The sequence below is a fragment of the Dicentrarchus labrax genome, unplaced genomic scaffold, assembly GCF_905237075.1.
Source record: "Dicentrarchus labrax unplaced genomic scaffold, dlabrax2021, whole genome shotgun sequence".
Taxonomy (NCBI): domain Eukaryota; kingdom Metazoa; phylum Chordata; class Actinopteri; family Moronidae; genus Dicentrarchus; species Dicentrarchus labrax.
The window spans coordinates 2,707,957-2,731,868 of record NW_026136709.1 but is presented as its reverse complement, the minus strand read 5'-3'; the positions used below and the strand labels follow the sequence as shown (position 1 = coordinate 2,731,868).

Genomic DNA, 23,912 nt, shown 5'->3' with positions numbered 1-23,912 from the left:
ATACAACATCACATCACCTTACAATGCATAATTGTAATTTGAACTACCCAATGGTATGGGGAGTAGTTAAAATCAGCTCCAACTCGATGAGTGGCAGCATTATAATTCTTCTAAAATGTAAACTCATCAGTCATAATAATCCAACAGTAAATTAACATAACCTTCTGAATGGGGCCATTCCACATAGTGAGCAGTAATAATTCTACATTTTCTATACTTTCAATAATTCTACATTTTCATTGCAGGAACTTTTTTTCTTTTTTGCAGGAATTTATAATGGTATAGTAATAGTATTTTGACATATGACATTAGTGCTTTTAAGTAGAGGATCTTAGTACTTCCTCTATTGTGTGAAAGAAATTGTTACCTCTTGTCAGAAAACTCTTCAAAACTACTTAATTTTATACAAATACCCTTTGGTAGTGTTTTAACTACATATATATACTGTGTTAACTTTTTTTCTGTGTTTGCTTTTGTTCTGTCTGTGTGTGTGTGTGTGTGTGTGTGTGTGTGTGTGTGTGTGTGTGTGTGTGTGTGTGTGTGTGTGTGTGTGAAGGCCTGCAGAGGGCCAGGGCTCCAGCTCCTTACCGCAGAGACTTTGAAGCCAAACTAAGAAACTTCTACAGGAAGTTAGAAGCCAAGGGGTATGGCCAGGGACCAGGCAAGATCAAGTAAGACTCTGTAAATTACGTACATGAAGTAGCTTGTTGTACCATCAAAATAAGAGTGAATGATTCAGTTGTCACAATTACAGTTGATGTATTAATAAATATCCTGATCAGAGTTCTGAACACTGGCATATATAAAGACAGACAACATATGTCGACTCCCTCCCACTGTACAAAACTGAAGGGCCTCTGCCATCTTGCACTGGTGATTTGGATCCAGAGTCTGCGCAATAGTGATCAGGGTTGAAGCCATAGTATCGAGATCCCGCCCATACACCTGGCCGACTCAATTACAAGCAAGATTCAGCTGTCAATCATGGCATACACCCCCCTTTTATAGCTTCAAATAAGTCATTCAAACCAAACTTATCAGAAAATGAACACTTGAACAACATCAGTGTGATAAGATCACATAGCGGGGGTGGGCATTATGACAAATGCTAAAACCAGGGGGCTGTCAAGATGTTTTGCTTCACATTTAGATAGCTCTCTAAATGTTGTCCATCTTCATATACAGTGCACACTGCTTTCTCCTCTCCTAACATTTAGAAGATAATCATCATCTGCTCCCAAATATGTTTATTGACTGTGAGACTACATATTTTATGTAGTATATATAGTATCTAGTAGTAATATTTCAGTAGATGTTCACTGTGGTTTGTCCATGGAGACAGGGCCATGGCTACCATTGAGGACAGTGGGGCAAGGTCCCATGAAAGTGTGTTTTTGGAATTTGGGTTCCAGTATAGAATTAATTTTAATAGAAAAACTGAGGAATTCACTGTACCATAATTGAATTCCTGCCCTTATAGAGAACACTTTGAAACCACCTTTAGCCCTTAATGTTTTTTTTAACATATAGACTTTTCTTTTGGTGTCTGCGTGGTGAAAATGTTTGGAGGGGTGCAGGAGGGACTTAAATTCCTAGTCCACATTATGGGGACTGTCCCAGTGTGATGCCTGAGCTGTCCTGGCTGTTGTAGGTTGCTGATCAGGAGAGAACACTTGCTGGAGGGAACCTTTAACCAGGTGATGGCGTACTCGCGCAAAGAGCTGCAGAGGAACAAACTCTACGTCACTTTCCTAGGAGAGGAGGGGTGAGACACACACACACATACAGTGATATAACAGCTAAATGTGTTACAGTGCAGTAATGTCTGTCTCTCGCTCTCTCTCTCTCGCCCCTTGCCTCTCTCTCTCTCTCTCTCTCTCTCTCTCTCTCACCCCAACTGGTCGAGACAGACGACCACCCACCTAGAGCCGAAGGATCTGTCCTAGGTTTCTGCCTTTTAACAGGCAGTTTTTCCTTGCCCTTGTCGCCAAGTGCTTGCTCATGGTGGTACTGTTGGGTCTCTGTAATTAATGTTAAGGAGTTCGGTCTAGACCTGCTCTATTTGAAAAGTGTCCTGAGATAACTTCTGTTATGAATTGGCGCTATACAAATAAAATTTAATTGAATTGAATTGAATTAATGCAATTCTTACAAAAATTTGAAGCCCAACACTTTGTGATTGAACATGCTTGTTGTTAGTACTTTTTTGACAATATTTTTAAGCTGCACTAATATACACAATGAATCAAATGAAGTAAAATGTTAAATGGCTGTTTTGTTTTTTTGGTATGAAACTCTACTCTCATGAACCTGGTTTCCATCAGCAGCAGGAGGTAGCTGTTTTTAAGTGGAAAAAGCAACAGGCAGTTAGAGACTAGCTGGTGAACATAGTGAAGTCTTGGTTTATTTCTTTTTCTGTTTTTCTGTCATAAATATATTGTGGTGGGGTGCATAAACTATTTATTTTCAGTTTAAATATACTACGGACCAAATGTGTAAAAAATGTGTCTTCTCTGTCTTCTTGTCTCGTCAGATTGGACTACAGTGGTCCGTCCAGAGAGTTCTTCTTCCTCTTGTCTCAGGAGTTGTTCAATCCATACTATGGTCTGTTTGAATACTCGGCTAACGATACATACACCGTTCAAATCAGCCCCATGTCGGCGTTTGTTGAGAACCATCTGGAATGGTAAGCTGTGCAGGAATACAAACAATAGCGAGATCTGAACCCAGCTACATATTCCATATATACAGGGATAGTCCCCACCTGTCAGATTATGTGGATCATTATTTAGACACACCAGTTGTACTGACACACACAGGTATATATACACAGGTGTGCTGGATTGCGCTGTTTTTTTAAATTTCCATTGAGCAGTTCAGACGTGGATCTAAGCAGAAGTGTAAAGAAAGAGAAAATAGATTTTCTGGGAATAGTACAAGAGATCTACTTACAGTACAGTCGGACATTGACCCACTGCCCGGTGCCAATGAGAGCTCTCTGAGATGCTGTTGCTTCTCCTTTGTGGATTGTTTTAAAAACAATCGCTCTGGCAGACATCAAGCATACTGACGTTGGATTGCTGATGCATCGAGGTGTAGCCCTGTTGTAGAATTCGGCGTTGTCAGTATGTATGTGCTTAGTCTACCAGAGGTGATGGAAGTGCACCGTACAGGCTTATCACATGGCTATACCACACACAGTGGTGCAGACCCTTCAGGGGGCACGGCTCCTTCAGAGGGCCACATACTCACATCGTTTGAGGGTGTTTGAACTTGTACAAGTATACTGTAATCCACAGTTGTGCCAGTGCTGTGCTTTGTAGTAGTATATGTTAATACGTGGTCAAGATTCTCCTAGCTGCTAGAAAGAATGCCATCACAATGAACTGGCTCCAGACTGAAGCACCAGATTACAAACAATGGCTTGACGAGTGTTGTGAAAAAGGCTAGGAAGGTTTAATGAAAGAAAAGTGATGTTGTCTTAATAGATGGTAGACCTGTTGCTCCTCATAAGCTCAGTTCATTTCTCTTCTCATTTTCTACCCTGTGTAATTATCTTCCAAAAAAAACCCCCAATAAAGATAAAGTTGAAAAAAAGAAAGAACATTCTCAACAGACAGATTCTAACATGACTTGGTCAGTTAAGTTAGAAAATGTTTTTTTCAAAATGTTTACCGTCTTTTTTATGTTATGGTGTAGTCTAGACTTTCACATCATCAACATTTTGTTCAACTGATTCAACTGTGTGTGTCTGTGTGTGTGTGTGTTTCCAGGTTCCGTTTCAGTGGTCGTATCCTGGGTCTGGCTCTAATCCATCAGTACCTGCTGGATGCTTTCTTCACTAGACCGTTCTACAAGGCCCTGCTCCGACAGTCAGTGCACACACACACTCACACATACCATGACATTTATCATGTATTATTTAATTCTGTCAGGGGTTAAAACAACAGATGGGTATGGAAATGGGTATTGAAGTATTCTTAGAAATCCATCATACCAAACTGATAAAATAGTGCTCTGAGAAGTTGAAAAAACCCCAAAACTGATCGCCATAACATAATGTTATTATATTGTTATTACCCATTTTTTGAAGAACATTTAGGATATCTTTTAAAAAATCTGACTATGGGAATTTAGTGTGGGGGGAACCAGCTGCTGTGTTGAAAAAGAATGAACAAGCTCTTCTATATGTTAAATATTTAGCCCACATAGCCAAACTGGTCTGGCTCATACACTCGTCCTAAATACAGCAATGAATTAGAGTCCACATGTGGGTAGCCACAAATGGCCTGTGACATAGCCTTATCTCAGCCAACTGTGTGACCATAGCTGGCCCTATTCTGGCCCTATCTTGGACCAGACAAGTTTCAGCACTCTTATTTTGGCAATGGTTTTCAAGTGTAAAGTCGACAGACTGATCAATCAGTGTTTCTCCGCCTCCTCTCGCACTGTGTGTAGGCAGGAGTTAGTGAGTGAGTTACTGCTCCGAAACTTTATCACGATAACCATGATTGAGAGGTTATTATTAGATTAACATGCCTGTGAAAAATCAGCAATGTCATTGGAAAGATTACCTTGTTAAGTCTGCTCTACTGATTTAGGCTGTGATGTCTGGAGGTTGGCAAGTTTTTAAGTATGTCCCAAACCTTTGCATGAAACCAATAGTACGTGAATTGCATTCAGTTTACAGGGACCTGTTACAATACACAAGCACTACGGTAGTAGGAAAAGTTAGGACTTATTTTTTACAACTTAAATTACATTTTTGTTATTACAGAGAGAACGGAAAGGTTTTGATCTGTGAAGCACTTGGTGTTACATTTTGCTTGTATCAAAAGTGCTATACAAATAAAGTCTAATTGATTGATTGACTGACTAATTGACTGACTGACTGACTGACTGACTGACTTGGTTTTGCTATGTGGGAGGAATTGTGCCTTAGTCAATGTTTGTTTCTTTACTATTAACTTGGTTGCAAACAGTTCCCGTGAACTCATTTGGATCCGAACACTTGTGTTTTTTTGCAAAAGCTCTAAAACTCTGTTATTTTCAAAAAAGCTGACACAACTCTGCGTGTCCCTCAGGCCGACAGACCTGTCTGATCTGGAATATCTGGACGAGGAGTTCCACCAGTCTCTGCAGTGGATGAAAGACAACGACATCACTGACATCCTGGACCTCACCTTCACTGTCAATGAGGAGGTCTTCGGCCAGGTCAGTGTGTGTCTGTGGATCGGCTAGACATGTCAACTCTAAAACACATGCATGTGATCTTTAATATAACGTATGTATTTGCGCATTGACAAGCTTTCACTGTACTGCTTTGATGACTTACGCTGCTAACTAGACCCAGTACCTCCTGTGTTGCTAGGTGACGGAGCGGGAGCTAAAGTCAGGCGGCTCCCACCTCCAGGTGACTGAGAAGAACAAGAAGGATTATATAGAGCGAATGGCCAAGTGGAGGGTGGAGAGAGGAGTGGTGCAGCAGACAGAGGCGCTGGTCAGAGGCTTCTACGAGGTAAACAGCAAGGTTTCTGTTCTCAGACAGTACACAACACCATAAAATCTTTTTATCGACATTATTAGAAGGTTAACACTAGCTGGGAACCCATTTTTATTTTTTATCAAGTCATAATCTATAGTGAATCACTCAAACACAATGTCAACACCTTACCAGGTGGTAGACTCCAGGCTGGTGTCTGTGTTCGACGCACGGGAGCTAGAGCTGGTTATCGCCGGTACGGTAGAGATCGACCTCAGCGACTGGAGGAGCAACACGGAGTACAGAGGAGGTGTGTGTGTATATAAAACCGTATGTAAACTCTCTATGTATGTTTCTGTTATTTGCCTTGCTGTTTATATTATAAATATAATAAATATTGACCATTTATTACGGATGTCAATGAGAATATTTACAAGTCGGCCTATATGTTAATTTGCATACACAGTCCACTAATGTCTACACTAGTTAAACAGTCTGAGGTAGAACATGAGGTGCATTAAACAAAGCTCGAAAGTCAACAAACTCAACAAACAAAAAAAATTGGTTTCAGTTGAATTGTAAAAGACAAGAAGACGTCTTATGTCCTTCCTAAACAATTTTGAAGGAGAACTGGAACTTTATTAGTAACACATGGAAGATACTGTATTCAACTGAGGTTTACTGTCCAAGACAGAATCACACTTCCTAAGAAAGGATGTTTTAAATTTATACAAAGGGTGCAACTATCAGTGACTGATGAGAAGTAACAACAAAATACATAACAATAAAAAATAATAATAATAACATAACGTAACGTAATATAACATGAAAGCAAACAAGACTCATTTCCCAGAAACAAGGCCTTTTTACTTTATTGAGATTCTTCTTTTTCAAAGCTCTTAACCTGAGTTGATTCACATGTTAACTGACTCCCAACCACTAGGTTACCATGATGGTCACATAGTGATGCGGTGGTTCTGGGCCGCTGTGGAGCGCTTCAACAATGAGCAGCGTCTCCGCCTGCTGCAGTTTGTCACCGGGACATCCAGCGTGCCCTACGAAGGCTTCGCCGCACTGCGGGGATCCAACGGCCTACGCCGCTTCTGCATTGAGAAGTGGGGCAAAGTCACATCACTACCCAGGTATCTAAGGCAGTGTAACACAACATATTTTTGCATAAAACAATTGCCTGTATGATTAATACATTTGAAAAACAGTTGGAGATTATTTTTTTGGTTACTTTTTCTATTAATTGATTAATCGACTACGTGTTGCAGTTTGAGTAGTTCGAGACCTGAATTAATTGTTTCCCACGAGTCAACTTATGAATGAAATACAAAACAAAACAATTTGACAAGTTGTCTCTTAAGCTTAAATCATTCCTCTGCTCTCATACAAACCATTGGATCTGGTAAATGTATACTTCCTTGGGATTAAACACATTTTGAGGATGTTTTCTGCATTTTTTGTGATATTCAAGAGGTAACATTATTTTTGTGACTGTGAAGTGTACGTGGCTGGTGATATAATTAAAACCGCCTGCCACCTCCAAAATGTAGCAACATTGTGCTTTGATATATATTCTTTCATTAATGCCACTTGAAGCTTGTAATGCTGGTGATGTAAGCAATGTAAATGCTGTGACATTGTCTACATCTGTTCACTACAGTGCACCAGCTCAGCACAACAGCTATTTTGGTGTTTTCCCTCCTCTGATATTGTGAAAGGTGTGTAGCTCTGACCTTACAGTGGAACATTAACTTGGCAAAGAGCAGTGAAAAATGTAAGCATGCTCAGCAGAAACAGAGAGCAGGGCTCAGGTTTCACTGCAGAGCAGGAAAGGTGCAAGAGTGTGACTTTGTGGACAGTGGAAGCTTCAGCATCACAGCCAAGGTGGTGTAAAGTGGAGCTGTGTAACTTTTGAAAGAAGGAATAGTCTTTCTCTTACAAATTAAAAAAGTAATAAGCTACAAAACTTCAGTTCAATACATTCAGAGGTTTTGCTGCTTCAGCTTTACTTGGTCGGTTGTGGCCAGTAGCTTATGGGGGCTAATGTTAGCTAACGCTTATAAGCTTGAGGTAGATACTGTGTACTGAATACTACTACGATGGAGTATTAGGGCCATACTAAGAGAAAAAAAAAATTTTGGGGGGTGAAATTACGAAAATAAAGTCATAATATTATGAGAATAAAGTCATAATATTAGGTCTACGAGAATAAAGTCGTAATATTACGAGAATAAAGTCGTAATATTACGAGAATAAAGTCGTAATATTAGGTCTACGAGAACTAAGTTGTAACATTACGAGAATAAAGTCATAACATTACGAGAATAAAGTCGTAATATTACGAGAATAAAGTCATAATATTGCAAGAATAAAGTCGTAACATTATGAGAATAAAATCGTAACATTCGAGAATAAAGTCATAATATTGCGAGAATAAAGTCGTAGTTTTATGAGAACTGTCAACGATGAAATTATCAATACATTAGCTTACCTGTTGACTGTACGGTACGACTGAGACAAACAGCGACTGCTGGGCTCAGGCTGAGGCTGCTGTTTGGTTGAGTTGGTCACGTCAGATCTTGATAACTATATCGAAGCTTTTTTCTCATTAAAACAACTTTTTTTCTTGTATAATTATTACATTATTCTCGTATTATTACGATTTTATTCTCGTAACAATACATCTGGTTTCCAACTTTGGGGTCCCGTTCCCCACTATGGGTCACCAAAGCTTCACAGGAGGTTGTGAGTCCTTTTTGATTTTAAGAGTAAGAAAACCTAAAAAAAATAAAAATACATTAGGCCTATATCTCACAATTTCATTTATTTATGTGGAGAACTAAATTTGTTATTTTTAAAGTTTAAATTATTATTATTTAACATATAAACTTAAAAAAAAAAAAATCACAGGATATGGGCACGGTGAAGACCTGAACACAAACTATATTCACAGAGCTGATATTGTAATACATTGATTCTAATATTAAGTTTCCATCAGATAGTCAGTCAGTTCAGTCAGTGTTCAGTCATAGTGTCACTCGTGTGCGCAAGCACGGGATGAACAAAACAGGGAGCCACACACAGAAGAAAAGCTCCATTACGATACTAGAGGTCAAAAACCACAGCAGGATTTATTTTCCAAGTTTTCTGGGGAGGCAACAAGATAAAGGAGCATAATATTAGACAGATCAAGTATGTATGCATAAATGTTTAGGTCTCCACAAAGACAGTGACCTAAAGTCCATAATTTAGTTTGTCTGAGAGGAGTGGTGGTCAAACCAAGTGTCTTTTTGTAACATCCGCTTTTATGCAGCAATTCCTTTGTCGGGAGACGATAAAAGCAACACTGGACCTCGAAAACTCTGTTGTATTACTATACTAAGGAAATCCTATATGTAGATATGATGATGTTGAAATATCGAGATAAGAAATTCCCTTAGATTCCTCATTCCAGCTGCTTACACCAAAAAGAGTATATGATATTCAAGATAGATATGTTGTGGATAGATGATGTTTTTTAAAAGCCGCATACTGTCTAACAGTCTGCCCCTCTCTCTCTCTCTCTCTCTCTCTCTCTCTCTCTCTCTCTCTCTCAGGGCTCATACTTGTTTTAACCGTCTGGACCTGCCACCGTACCCCTCATACACCATGCTGTATGAGAAACTGTTGATCGCGGTGGAGGAAACCAGTACATTTGGCCTGGAGTGAGACAGACAACAGACAAATCCACACTGCATCCCTCTCTGTGTAACACTGGCTGGGCTACAATGCGAAAAACAAGCAGCTATTGTGGGCTCAATATGTCGTAAAGATACCTGGATTGTACTCGACAAAGTTTTTGGTCATATGGATATATGTACGTCACTGTTATGGTACTTTGTGTTAGAGTCTCTCACTTAGCTATGAGGATCTTTATGACAGCACCACGGCAGGACTACTGTTATTTTTATATTAATCACTGAGACTGGAGAATATGGAACACTACAACAGCGTTTTTTAAAAATATTTCTATATATATGCATACAAATGGTATGTAAAAATTGAATCAAAATCATTTAAAGTTGCATGTAGCAAAATGCATAATCCATCCAATGATTAAAATACTTACAGTAACAGAAAAGGCTAACAAAAACTATCAGCAACAAGTAAAGTAAAATTATAGCTACACAACAGCACCCAAAACAAGAACTTTACATAAAATGTAAGACACTATTATGACATCTAAATACTTAATTTATCTTTAAATTGATACCGGGTTGAAATGTTGAGTTCACAGAAAAGATTTAAGTGATAAAGTAGTAAATGACAAAACCTGCATATACTGCAAAAACAGAGAGAAACAAACCATGCAAACAGTGCACACACAAACATGACAAAGCTTAACATTTCCCATTTGTCACACATCAAATTAATTGTTGTCTACACAAGAAAAACAATAAAACATTTGATTAAACGTGACAGATTTGCAGCATACAACACATTTGGACATCTTTTCTGTGAATTCAATCTCAATGCTAATGACGTGTGCAAATTCTGGCACACAAATTCTCAGGTGGTTTGCTGCTCTTATAAATTCTGATAAATATGTAATCTATGTGGCTTTAAAGAAGCAGTTCGAAGTATAATGCAGATTTTAAAAAAGCTCATCAGATGGATGCAAAAGTCTGGTAGCCCTGATGCCAAAGGAACAATCGTGTATGATTTTTAATCTGGGGAGCCTACGAGGATCATTATGTATTTGATCTGGACTGTGGTGGGCCAGTAAGAACCAGCCTGAGGATCTGAGACTGGGATCTGGTACATAAAGAATTAATGAAATGCGATGTAGCTTGGTGTCTGGACCAGCCATTTCAAGGCCTGAAGGGGGAACAGTAGAACCTTGAAATCCAATCTAAAATATAACTAATGTAAAGAATTATATGGATCTTGTGTGTCAGTCAGAGCTGTAGCTGCAGCACATTAGCAATTTTGAGAAGAGACATAAATATGCAGAGCAGCAAAAGTCTAAGCTACAGGAGAGGGTTGATTAACGATTGATTACTTTGTCAAGACCACTTAGCATCTGTGTGAGTCGAATAAATCATGGCAAATGATTGTAATTAAGGAATCCTGCATGTTGCAAGGTGATTAAGAAAGGAGGCTAGGCTATTGGTATCACTGTGTTTTAATGACAGCAGCTAGATGTGAAGGCAAAGAATATATTTGCAGACAATTTATTGAGAAGCCTGCACGTTTATAAGAAATTAGAGCCCAAATCTGACCCTTGAGCAACTGGTGATGGTTTCGAATGCTCTTCTGGGAAAACAGGAGCTGGACCACTGAAGGTATACGCCACTGTCAGTAATAGTTAAGCCATCCATGCACATTCTCTTGTTATGCTCTCAGTTAACTATAGCAATGAAGTTTCTTTTTCCAGCAATGTCAATAACTTGAAAGCCAATACTGTTCAAATCTTCAATAGGCTCCACAGCAATGAGCAGAGACATGAGAGAAGTGCTAAAGGTCTTTCAGGAATTAGAGAATTTGCTTGGAAATAGAAATGGTCTGGCATACTGAAACTGGATACGGTAATATAGGAATACTTCATAAACAACTTTGGTCTGATTCAGATGCAGTACACTGACAGCAAATCCAGGTGAAGGGTGTAATATGCCCCGTTAAATAGGAGGGTCTAATGAGCAGTTACAGAATCAACAATTTCTACAATACTTTATCCATGTCTGACACTCAACACGTATTGGTATGGTCTGGGAAGGCTGAGATCTGGACAGCTTCCCATTCTTTAGCTCAGTCCAAAGTGAGGACAGCAGCTGGGAATAGACCTTTGACGTTCTCCTCTGAATGGACAGCAGTGTTACTGACTCCAGCAGTCTCTCTCCAGCTTTCTTGCTCTGCAATGCTTTCAAAAGCGGAGACAATGATGTCACATCTCCACGATCAAAGAAGCCATCAATTCCAACACAAGGGCTTCTGGGATTCCCTCTGTGGAGACTGGTTGTGATCATGTCGACCAAGCAAACTGGTAGTTCTTGATTCCTTGACAACAGAGAATGCGCATGTGGACATTGTGTTTCCTGCTGGCTAAAGGGGACATTCTGTGAACCCCGTTGGCCAGAGTGGTGCTTCACCTCTCAGCATCTCTGGTCCTGCTGTTTGAATGGTAGCTGCTTGTAGTCTTATTCAAGTCCTCCACTGATGAACTTCTTCTCTGTGACTGCGTACCATCACCATGGTGTTGCTCTTTGCACGGAGCAGGTACTCCAGTATCTGAACCTTTACCATCTCAAACAACATGACTGAAGTAACGCATGTAGGGCTCCAATGGCCTGGGATCCTTGCATCGGCTGCCTGAACTGATCAGCCCCTTCTGGTATAAACTAATCATATGTACTGGGGCCCTTGGACAAACCAGTGTAATATATGCAATAGTTAAGACCTTTACTCCAATCTGTTCCACAGTCTACCATGTTCTTTCAGATGATGACCGACTGCAGTGTACCCTCAGCAACCCAAAGCCCCTTGTCTACATCTCTAGTCCAGTAATGAAACTGTGCCTCAGTTACTGACTGCCTCATTTGTGGCCTGTGGGGTCGTTGCGCTTAGCGGTTAGCACTGCCTGACTTAAGGACAGTCCTGAGCGCAGATTTTTGCTTTGGTTCTTTATGAAAACAGTTTGCATGTTGTGTCAGTGTTTGTGTGGGTTCCGCTAACACTCCAAACACAAGTCGTGTTATTGGAGAATCTGATGCCCCATTTACACATAGCCACCTAATGCGTCTTGGACAGAGAATTATCTCATATCAAAAAGTATAAGTAAGTATAAGCCAAGTGTAAATGCAACCAAGAAGCATTAAAGCTGGATTGAAGTCCACCATTTTAGCCAAATGTTGAAAAGGTAAAAAAGCGCTCATAGCCACATAGACCTTTACTCCTCTAAAAATGTAACTGCAGGGTTTGTCATTGTTGAATGATCTTTATTGTTCAGGTTTAACTCCACTAATTTCACACATCAAAGACCGTTTACAGGCGTTGAGGAGTACGACTACATGTGTGAAATAAGTTGTATAAAGTCTTTAGTGTCTCCAGGGTAAGCTGTGTGAAGTCATTAGCCATTACTAGCATAACACACCAGAATCCCAGACTGAACTGTCAGCTGTCAAGATGCATTATGGGTATTGTAGGAAAAAGGAAAGGAAATTTGGAAATTTTGATTTTGACACCTTTTTTTAAACTCCCCACTAATAACTAGTTATAAGAGTGCAGTACTAAATTGATGTTAATTTGTATCTAGACATCACAGCAAAAGAAATGGCATTGATGACATGTATGTGCTGCTCAATATCCCTAAGACTTACAAGTCCATATTAGATGATCTAGTACCTCACAATTTACGCCCAGGGCCAACATGCAGTGCCCTTTATGTAGAGAGCCGGAAAGTAGGGTTTCCTTCAATTAATGTTCACTTTAACCCCAGTCTTTCCCTAACATTTACCAATTTCTTTGGTTGCCTCGCCCTAGCTAACCACACCTTAGCCATGTTTGCCATGATGACAGTCTACCCCTACCCGTAAACATACCATAGTTTCCATGAGATGATATTGTACCATGAGAATTGCTTTAATTGTTGGCATTGGATGTAAATAACATTGTCACTCTGGGGTCTCACAGAATGGCGTTAAGATATAATACCCTTGCAAGTGTAAATAGAGATGTTCTGAGACCATTTTTTCATTCCCGAATTGGTTGGTACCAAGTACCAGTCTGTCTTTTAAAATAGCAAAAATACAGGCTTACCAGTATATGCATAATATTAATTATAATTATATATCATATATGTATGGCCTGGCTCAGGTAAACCCTGTAAACCTGTAAATGTCAGAGACTTGGCTACCCTGGGGGGGAAATGATGACCTGGACACTGCTGGGAAGTAACACGGTCCCATTTCAGGTATCAGATCAATGCACAGACACAAACAGGCAACAATATCAGGTTTTAGGCGGAAGAATTTCTGATACTGGATTTTCAGCAACTCTAAGTGTAAATGGGGCCTCAGTTACAGAAAAATAGTTGCCTGTTAGCCCTGAGAGAGACTGGCAACCTGTACAGCGCCCTTCCCTGTCATTCACCCATGGCATGCTGGGATAGGCTCCAGCCCCCAACCCACTGACGCTGAGTAGGACCCAGCTCGGTAAGAACAGATAGATGCAGAGTGTTTTACACAGGTCAGACATGTTTGACCACAGCTTAACTTTGACCCTCATTAACCATAAGCAGCCTGTGGGATGATCTGATAGTATTTTCTTAAGCAACAGTTGAATACACAGGTTCACTTTTTTATCATTTTCATTGGAACAACTGAGATGAACATCTCTAATGATATGTGATATCACCTTAATGGTGCTTTATTTGCGTGCTGGCTACAGAAATGATCACAGTGGGCTAACGGGGCACTACAGAAGCAACAGGAATACAGGATATCCTTGTCAGTAAATTTAGGATTGAGTTAGATTAGAATCAGATGTGTCTCTCTCTCCTGATAAAGTCACTACTGGCAGTCGGATCAGTAGTACTGCACTCATCATTGGCAGTGGTGAGGCCTTATCCACTCATCTGTACAACCAAGAGGACAAGGCTGTGATTATGTTGCATCTTTTTTTCTACAATCTTTTGTACTGTTATTTATACTGTATTGTATTTATAAGTAAAGGGAAGTCCTGAAGCTTTCCTTGAATGTTTTGTTTGTTTGCAGTTTTTTGATGTTGTGATAAGAAGCATCAGAGTTTGCCTTCACTTTTGAAGCCTTTGCGTTTTGATATGTATGTACATCTTTTCTAATATCCATAAGCTAGCTGGTTCTCTGTTGCTCAGTGCAGGAAATGTGCTACCGTGGTGTCTGTTTCTGTTTCCATTCAGCTCACAGTATTTCTCTTTATCTGTTCACTGCTTCCTGTGGTGGCCTCATCATCGTTTTATTATTGACCCTTCCTAAGTCCCGCCCCTTTTTGCTCCAATAACCGAGACTGAAGACAGTAACAATGGTTGGAAGGAGAGCAGGGCAACTGAGCCAGGTAATGAAGTCCATGTAAGTGATACAAGATATAACCGTAGTAAGAAATCTTTTAGCTGCTCTCAGTGTGGCAGCAGATTTGGTTTGAGGATAATTCTGAAAATACACCAGAGTTCATACCAGAGAGAACTCTCAAGCCTCGCTCGGCCTCGCTCAGAACGTCAGTCAGCTTTCTTCCTGTACCTAGCTGAAAGACAACCAAAATGAAGATGGTTAAAAGATCAGTGAGATAGCCTACATCTTAGGTTAGCTAATGTCAGCAAAACGTTAACTATTTATGTAAATTAGCTAGCTAGTTACCCAGCGTTTTGCATACATTAGCTTTCAGATGTAACTAGCTAGCTAACGACTCATGTAGATTAGTGAGCTAGTGTTTTTCTCTGTAGCAAAACGGCTAGCTAATGATTTATGTAGAACAGCTGGCTAGTTACATCTGCTAGCAAGTATTTTACTAACATTAGCTAATGTAAGATGCATAGCATATCTAGTGCAGTACAGGAATGGAGAAAGGTGTCTGAGGTTCTGACCGAGGCTTGCTCAACTGTTATTGGAGCGCAGAGCAAAAGGGGGCGGGACCTCAGATGGGTCAATTGAGTTTTTGTGAAGTTTTTATTTTATTATTTTCATGTCATACATTTCAGAGCCGTATGTATCCTGCTAGTAATCCGTGCTTTGGGCAACAAATGGCATGCATACAAATGAGAGATTTTTGTATGTGATTTGTTGAAAGTGTGAAGACAGTGTAAGGAAGTCTTGTTTTATTGGGCTGATACATTGTAGATGTTAAACACTGATATTTATTCTGGAAAAAGAATGGTTAAGAATACTCCCATAACACTGATATGTAAGTGCATCGATAGCAGCTATTATAGAAATATTTACGTAAGGGTTTGGATAAATAAAATCATGGGTTGTCTGCAGAAAGGTATGGTGGTGGCAAATTGTAGCAGCTGTTTTGTATTTGTGTCTTTTCAAGCTTTTTGTTTATTTTCATTTAAAAGGGAATTTAGCAGAGGGTGTGAATGACTGGGTGGAGCTTTGCTGGGAGGTGACACTGAAGCATGCATATTTTTTGTTTTGTTCCTAGTTTTTTGTGTGTAGATTATTATACACGTAATGTTGAGAGGTACAGTTTCGATTTGTCTGAGAACGGGTTGCTTAATACTCAGGCTGTGCTACCGCTCCACCACACAATACAAATGTTTATGAATCTCAATAAAATGGTCACTTTGTTACTGTGTTGCTATTGTGTGGATATATTGTACAGACTGAAACTAAAAAAGACGTACAATTTAAAAGTAATTAAATGATAGAAGTGATTAAATAAAAGTTAATTCTTGACCTTGGAGATAGCACTTTGAACAATTCTCATCATGGCCCAAATTGTCCACCAAAACCCACGTGGAGATTCACTGCTTTTTTCTTCTCTTTGTGGTTGTTTTTTGTCTTTTTTTATTTTTTCTGCATCTCTTTGTTTTGCTTAACACCTCTTTGTAGAAAGGATCCACGCTGGGCCTTACTCCTGATCCTCAGCAGAATTCATTTCAGGTGAACCTACAGTAAGTTACCTTAAAACAACATGCTGATTCATCACTGAGAAACAACACAAGGGCATTTCATAAAACAAATATTTCACAAGGAAAAAATATACTTCAACGGTGACAAAGAGAGATTGAAGTTATATTTCCAAATGTTTAAAAATGTAAACATGAGGGAAAATAAAATAGCATTAAATAAAACATCTTCCAGATAACTAATACTGTGATACACACTGACCAACGAGTGAATCTGTGGCAACCAAACTGCAACTTCACAGTTTCTCTCCTGTGTGGACTCTCACGTATCTCGTGACATTGGCCTGTGATCATTAATACCGACTTCAGTCTCAGAAGGACCTTTGTCTTGTTGTAGATGACTATATGGATCTTAGTCCCTGTCTGGTTCTGATCCTTTCAAAGTCCTGAGGTTTCTCCTCATCTTCACTCTTCACAAGGACAGGAATGTATGGGAACTTATTATTGTCCACCTCCTCCAGCCCTTGAAGTTGTTCTCCCTCCGGATGGGTCCAGAGATTCTCCTGTTTCTCTTTAATGCAGGATCTCTGGGTCTGCCTGATCCAGACTGGGACTCAACTCTGAGGTAACCTCTTCTTTAATCACTAACAGCCATTAGATATCTGCAGGGCACACAGACACATTAAGGACAACTCTAACTCTACATTGACATATATATTGCTAAATGTATGACAAAGATAGCATATTGGTAAATATTGCAGCTACTCTATTACTCTGTTATAAATAATGATGGGAAAACACAGTCGGGTGACTTCCAAACAGTCACTAACTGCTGCTGCGTTGCTAAGTTACCACTCTTAGCAGTTTAGCTTCAAACTAGTAAGTTCTTCAGTTCTAACTTCAGGAGCTGCGCGAGCTAACTGCTCCTGAGACGTGACTCAGATATAGTGTGATACATATAATAAAATAAATACAGCCGTTTGACACAAACTATGAGCTTTTGTTCCATCATATGAAAAAGACAACATGAAGCTAAATTAAACTTTAGGGCGTACAGGAACATGGCATTATATTAAGGCATACTATAAAACAAAATAATAAATATGGTTGTGTGTCTTTCTCTATGTGTGCACAATGGTTGGACAATCTTCTTTCAACAGCTTCATCATTTCACCATTCTGACATCAGCGTCCTGTATGGAATTACGTTGGGGCTTCATTTCTACAAATACAGTGGGACATTTAGTACAGAGAAGATTAATTGCATTTTGTGGAGAAATTAAATTTAAACCAGTAGCCTATATATATACAGGGGTTCCCAAACTCAAGGACCTCCACAGTAGATGCACATTAGGCCACAGACCCCCACTCACCAAAAAAATAAATAAAATAAGTGATCAAACTGGGATCACTATCAATTACAAACAATAAAAACGTCAAACACAAAACTCTTTCTGCCCTTGTAGTTTTGACTTCCCAAAATGTGATAAGTTAAAATGTGGTATTCCTCCTTTTTTGGGGGGATCCCTTACAATCCGCTCAAGGACCCCTGTTGGTCTCGGGACCTCAGTTTGAAACCACTGATCTATTATATGTGTAACAGATTTGTAACCTCTCTGACTCCCGCCCCCTGCAAGCCTCAGTCAAGTTAGGCTAGATACGACTGTTTGTAGGTTTCTGTGGGGTACTTGTGTATAAGGTTAGCTAAGCTAGCGTCTCTTGTAGAGTGTCAGGCTATGGCTACGTAGCAGGCCACAGTCTAAAGACTCGAGACTTTAACTACTGTAAAAACTATTAACTATTAAGCTGGGTTTCAAACAATTGCTATGCATTTTTATAGCAAAATATGTAGAATTCTACGGAAGCGTATTGCATTCACTTGAAAATTACTTTTTTGGTTTGTTTTTCGGAGTAATTATTTCTGTTTTTCTGAGTAGTATTTTTTGTTTGTTTTTCTGAGTCATTTTTCAGAGTAATTTATTTTTATGGTTGGTTTTTCAGAGTCATTTTTTTCTGATTTTCTGAAAAAACATTTTTTTTCTGTTTTTCTGACTAATTTTTTCTGAGTTTTGAAACAATAGACGCATTCATTCCTTTATTGAGAGCTCGATTTAACAGAAACAAACATAACCAGCTTGTTTAGTTCAATCAAGTTTTACTTTGATCTGGGTTTAAGACACTGGGAGATAGTCCTGTCTTTAAGTCATATAGATGGTATTATCATTAGCTTGTCGACTCTATGCAGGCACCTGAGGACTTTGTGGTTGTTCAGAAGGAAAGCCCATTCAGAACTGCTAGACATAGCAATATATATATAGCAAAATTGACCCGGTACGGTAGATAGTTGAAGATGGGGCATGCATGTGCGTAGGAGTCACAATAGGTCCATGAGAGTCACTTGCAGGTTGGAGGTTCTCGCGGGAGTTCGAAGTATCTCGATAATTCAGAAAAAAAAAAAAGATGTGCAATACACTTCCGTAAGAATTCAAATACTTTGCACTAAAATTTCCAGATTTGAACTTGAATCAACCAACAGCAATAGTAAATACCCATTAACAGAGGTTTCTGGGGTCCCTATAGTCTCTAAAAGTAGAACAGGAGCCAGAGCCTTCAGTTACCAAGCTCCTCTCCTGTGGAACCAGCTTCCAGTTGTGGTTCTGGAGGCAGACACCCTCACCACATTCAAGAGTAGGCTTAAGACATTCCTCTTTGATAAAGCTTATAGTTAGGGCTGGGTCAGGTGAGTCCTGAACCATCCCTTAGTTATGCTGCTATAGGCCTAGACTATCGGGGGATTTCCCATGGTGCACTGAGCTCCTCTCTTCCTCTCTCTTTCTGCACTCATTCATGTTCCATTAATGCATGTTACTAACTTCACTTCTTCCCCGGAGTTCTTGTGCTTTCTCGTCTTGCAGGTTCTTATGGATCCTGCTAGATTGCCATTGCTAATATCACTGATATTATTGTTATTATTATTATTATTATTATTATTATTATTATTATTATTATTATTATCATTATTATTATTATTACTACAGTTACTATTATTAGTATTGTCACTGCTCATTGTCCCCCATCGTTGCTGTCGTCGTCGTCATCATCTTCTTCATGTTCATCATCATCAGTCGCTATTATTAGTGTAGTTGTTGCTACTGTTGTTGCTGTGCTACTGTCTGTCTGTCTCTCTCTCTCTCTGTCTCTCTTTCTCTCTCTCTCTCTCACTCTCTCTCTCTCACCCCAACTGGTCGAGACAGACGACCACCCACCTAGAGCCGAAGGATCTGTCCTAGGTTTCTGCCTTTTAACAGGCAGTTTTTCCTTGCCCTTGTCGCCAAGGTCTTGCTCATGGTGGTACTGTTGGGTCTCTGTAAATAATGTTATAAAGAGTTCGGTCTAGACCTGCTCTATTTGAAAAGTGTCCTGAGATAACTTCTGTTATGAATTGGTGCTATACAAATAAAATTGAAGTGAATTGAATTGAATTGAATATAAAACAAGACTAATGCCGTGTCTAAAATCACAGTGGTCTTCATCATCACCATCACTGTTTACATTTATGATGTCCTATTTATTCTCCTGTACAGCACTTTGGTCAACTTTGGTTGTTTTTAAAGTGCTTAACAAATAAAGTTGGATTTGGATATACAGAGCACTGATTTACTATCTGTCATTTTATTGTGTGTAAATCTATCCACTATACAGTGCCCTCAACAATTCCAGAGTACAGGGTACAAGATTATGTACGTAATATCTTTTTTTTACTTGCCCAGTCGGGCAAATGGATGAGGAATCTACTGGCCGGACGTTTATTTTTACTTGCCCCTATACAAATAGTTTTATTTATTAGCAGTAATCAGACACTATAGCTGCGTGCAAGCAAGATGCTGTCAGCTCTTATTATGGCCTTCCAGCACAACGCCTCCCAACTAAACTCCTGTTTCCAGGATCATTGAAATGCTAACTTGCACTTCAGCTCATAAACTTTACCATTGCCATTCTCTCCTTCTGTCCGACTGACACACTCAAAAGGATTTGAATTGAATTGAATTGAATAGTTACTATTAAATAAATTATGAAGAAAAAAAAAATCTGTAATTTAAAAAAAGGAAATTATTTGACACAATATTTGTTTATTGCATGTTTATACAATTTATTCATGTGACTTTTCTTTATACTATTTCATTGTTGAATTTTTTTAATCTAGGACATTTTGGGACTCCATAATTTCGAACTCGCACCAAGTGCAACGCTCCACTCTCGCTCCATGTAATTGGCCAGTCCGCCTGTCAATCAACACCGGCTCCCATGGTAACCGAAAGCTCAGCAGCAGTTGGGTTTGTCAGTGAGGAGCAAGTTCCGACCGCTCACAACTGAACAACCCAGCACGGACTGATCCCTTCAAAATGAGCTTGTCAGTCGCGTTATTTGAGTCAATATTAAACTATCCGGATGCTGGACACTGATATCTTTCCGTCGCACGAATGTCCTTTTGAACTTGTCTCTCAGCTGTGTTGTTTAATATCAGCGTGCTGCTGTTTGTAGAAGTTTTCAGGACTCTTTCGCTCACTGACCGCTCCGATAAAGCGACGCCATGATCCCCGAATGTCCCCGCGCCGGGGAGAGAAGCCGAACCCGCTTCCAGCACAGCAGCCCTGCAGCCGAACCGAGCCCGGGCCGCGGCGGCAGCGGCTTGTTGTCCGCAATTAAAACCACGGTCAACAACGAACCGTTCACCGACCACTACACCATCATCCCCGGCAAAGAGCTGGGAAGGTAAGACCAACTAAATCCAACTATTGTCGCCAGAATTGTTGCATGCCCAGGGAGGGAGGGTTACCTTCACAATGTAGTCTAATCCAGTGTTATCCATTACATTATTAAAGTAATGTAACTTCATTACCTTCCGTTACTTTTGGACAACCTCAACACCAAATATGCAAATAAAGACAAGAGAAAATAAAGTACTATACTTAGTAATGACAGTATAATAAGTACTGATGTGAGTGTATTCTATAATCTGAATCAGGTTTATTGCCAACTAGGTGTTCACATACAAGGACCTTGCCTTTGTAACATAACAGTTAACATAGAAACATATAGTTAAAGATAAAATAGAGACAATAAAAGAAGGCAATATATACTAATATAAACAGAGAGAATATGTTCAGTATGGCCGGATGCTGAATGTAAGAGTGAAGAGCTGTACAGGAATGTGCTAACATTGTCTGTGACTTTAAAATGATATTAAAATGGAAAATGGAAACCAAGCTGTTTAGCATCAGAAATGTGACCTCTGTATTTTGAAAGAAAAATGTATGTATTTTAAAATTATAATCCTGCTAAAAATTCACATTTTTACTAAATATAACTGTAATCTGATTACATGGTTGTTGTTTACTCAGCAGCTCATTCACGGTGACTGCTTTGACTTAAAGTAACTATCTACTGCTACCACCCACAATACATCGATACTGACTTTAAAAAGTAATATCAGCATCAATAACATGTTACTTTTACTCCTCATGTTAATAGTCATTCTGGAATAGGCATGTGATCACCTTTTCCAGGCGTGTCGGTGTGAGCGAATACAACTTAGACATTAGAGGGTGAATGAAAGTATTGTCATCAGATCAAAAGACATATTAGTCAGTTTCTCTCTGGCTCTTGGAAAGGCAAATCCAGTTTGATTCCAGAGATCTGGCAGCTGCGTGCCCGTTAAACAGCTAATGTTTCACAGGATTTCTTCAGGGTTAATTATTAGAGGAAATGCCCGGGGATATAGCCTCCAACAAAGTCACAATCCCTTTTTGATTAGAATATGCTTTTACCACGACTAATCACCCAGTGAATGACTGGAGTCACATTGTGAGTGTGAAGTGGTTCCCAGTCAGCTTTTTGACATTGTGCCTGAGTGCGTTGACCCAGGTACACGCTTGGAGATAAGAGCTGAGTTTAGACTCGGCTGAATCACTTATTTCAGCCGACCGTCTCCTGCTATACAGCAGTATTAGCTATATTGAGTCCTAGAGGGCCACAACAAAGGCTGTGTGTGTGTGTGTGTGTGTGTGGCTTTGCATCGCATGACCTGACATTGTGACAGAGATTAGTTTCCAGAGAACACCATGAAAGGTTACATTAATCTGCATCTACTACTCTGATCTGCAGCATTGTGCTCAGCAGATCAGCTGACAGTAGTTCATGTGGTCAAGTTCATGTACACACCAAGGTGTTACACTGGACCCGACGCGTTGTCTTATTGTGTTGTGCTCGTAACTGTGGAGATGGTTAGGATCTCTCTCTTTTACAGTATATCATAAAAGTCTTTTATTTATCATCGGATATTTCCAAACTTTCATTCCATATACTTTAAGTCTATGTGTTCTATCATTTTGTTTCCTGGTAAGTCATTTTGTTTAATGCACAAATTTTAAATGTTGCATATCAGCTTCATTTCTTGCATTTGCATTGGGACCAGTCTATATTGGTAGAAGTGTAAACTTTTAGAACTTTTAAAGGATAGGTTCACAACAATAGTCAGGTGGCTTTTAAGTATAAGATTCCTGCAGAATGCTCCTCATACCATCTTCAGATAAACGTGGCATTTTGCACAAAATGAGGACTGGATTTTGATCATGACCTCATGACTTGCATTGGAGGTGCATTAGGAAGGGCTCTTTTATTAGCCATAAACAGGAAGAATGAGCAGTGTTCATATGGGCACCAGACTAATGTTTTAAGACAGACATTGTGACCCATCCTGTCAAGCTGTGCATACACTGTATGATTTGAGCCTGTTTCTGACCCAGTTTCTCAGCCACATGACTTTAGAGTCAGACTGAATTTTGTCTTCATCAAGCGCCGTTTGCTGTCCAGTGTAGTGGGGGGAACGAGGGCACGGGCCCATAGCACTGTCAGGGGCTGTGTTCAAAATCACATTGTAACGTACTATTCATGCTATATAAGTAGGGCGTCAAGATTTTTTTGAGAAATGCCTGGATATATACTAGATTAGCAAGAATATGGCATCAGCTTATTGCACAACCACCCCATAATGCATTGTGTTTCTTCTAACTGTGTCAATAGTGGAGTGCAAAGCAGATGTTTTTTTGCCATATTTCTACTATTTTATTATTAGTTAATCACAAAATTAACATTTGAGAAAATTTGAATGGATAAATCCACTGTGTGGGTTATAAATATCGACAGTTTTTTACAAACAATGATGGTGATTTGAGAAAGTGCTCAAACTTTAAAGTGTAGCTGACACTCCATCCAGCTGACTGTCATTCACACATACTGATGACTTTTTCCGATACAGAGTTGTGTTTTTTCTTCCACAAAATCATCTTTGGCTGAGTGTAAATGTACAGTCACCAACACGCAGAGTGAGGAAATTAACCAGGCTACAAGCTACAGATTCTTTTTTCTTGTTCAGCCAACTCACAGAATAGCGTTGCGTTGTGTTCCAAATGAATACTGAATAATGAACTACTGGCTTCAGCTACAGCTTCTCTCTCTTGTGGGGGTAATATAGAGCTGCTACAGAAAAGACTGGAATCAAATCAAACCAAACCAGTTTGGGATCTAGTCCACCTTGGAGCTCCCAGCTCAGATGAGTGTTTTTCCCCTTCAGTCAAAGAATCGCTGGCTGTTGTTTTCAGCAGGGACATTGTTCTGGTGCTTAATCAGTGTAATAACAGATGAAGGGGATGCCGTTCTTTGGCTGTACAAGTTGTGTTTATTCCCTGGCTGACTCTTGGCCAGTTCGCTGGTTGAGCCCTCTGAACTCGGCGGTGGAATTCCATTCATGAGGCATTTTCAGATTAAAACCTCTTCCTTA

General features: G+C 39.6%; 2 protein-coding genes across 5 annotated transcripts in view; both read left to right on the top strand.

The window, feature by feature from the left end:
* The window catches only part of LOC127369146 (E3 ubiquitin-protein ligase HECW1), an 86,105-nt gene extending 70,311 nt beyond the window's left edge, over positions 1-15,794 (top strand). For all 4 annotated transcript variants that reach the window (XM_051410218.1, XM_051410216.1, XM_051410219.1 and 1 more), the window contains 9 exons: positions 557-671; positions 1,652-1,765; positions 2,534-2,686; positions 3,774-3,872; positions 5,085-5,214; positions 5,372-5,518; positions 5,678-5,792; positions 6,426-6,624; positions 9,088-15,794. In XM_051410218.1, coding sequence (XP_051266178.1) covers positions 557-671; positions 1,652-1,765; positions 2,534-2,686; positions 3,774-3,872; positions 5,085-5,214; positions 5,372-5,518; positions 5,678-5,792; positions 6,426-6,624; positions 9,088-9,199 — 1,184 coding nt within the window. In that variant the 3' untranslated portion in view covers positions 9,200-15,794. The remainder of the gene's footprint in view (positions 1-556; positions 672-1,651; positions 1,766-2,533; positions 2,687-3,773; positions 3,873-5,084; positions 5,215-5,371; positions 5,519-5,677; positions 5,793-6,425; positions 6,625-9,087) is intronic.
* Positions 15,795-20,395: 4,601 nt separating this feature from the next.
* Positions 20,396-23,912, top strand: part of stk17a (serine/threonine kinase 17a) — a 33,105-nt gene continuing 29,588 nt past the window's right edge. Inside the window, exon 1 of the mRNA XM_051410254.1 lies at positions 20,396-20,845. Within this exon, the coding sequence (XP_051266214.1) occupies positions 20,664-20,845 (182 nt within the window). The 5' untranslated portion in view covers positions 20,396-20,663. The remainder of the gene's footprint in view (positions 20,846-23,912) is intronic.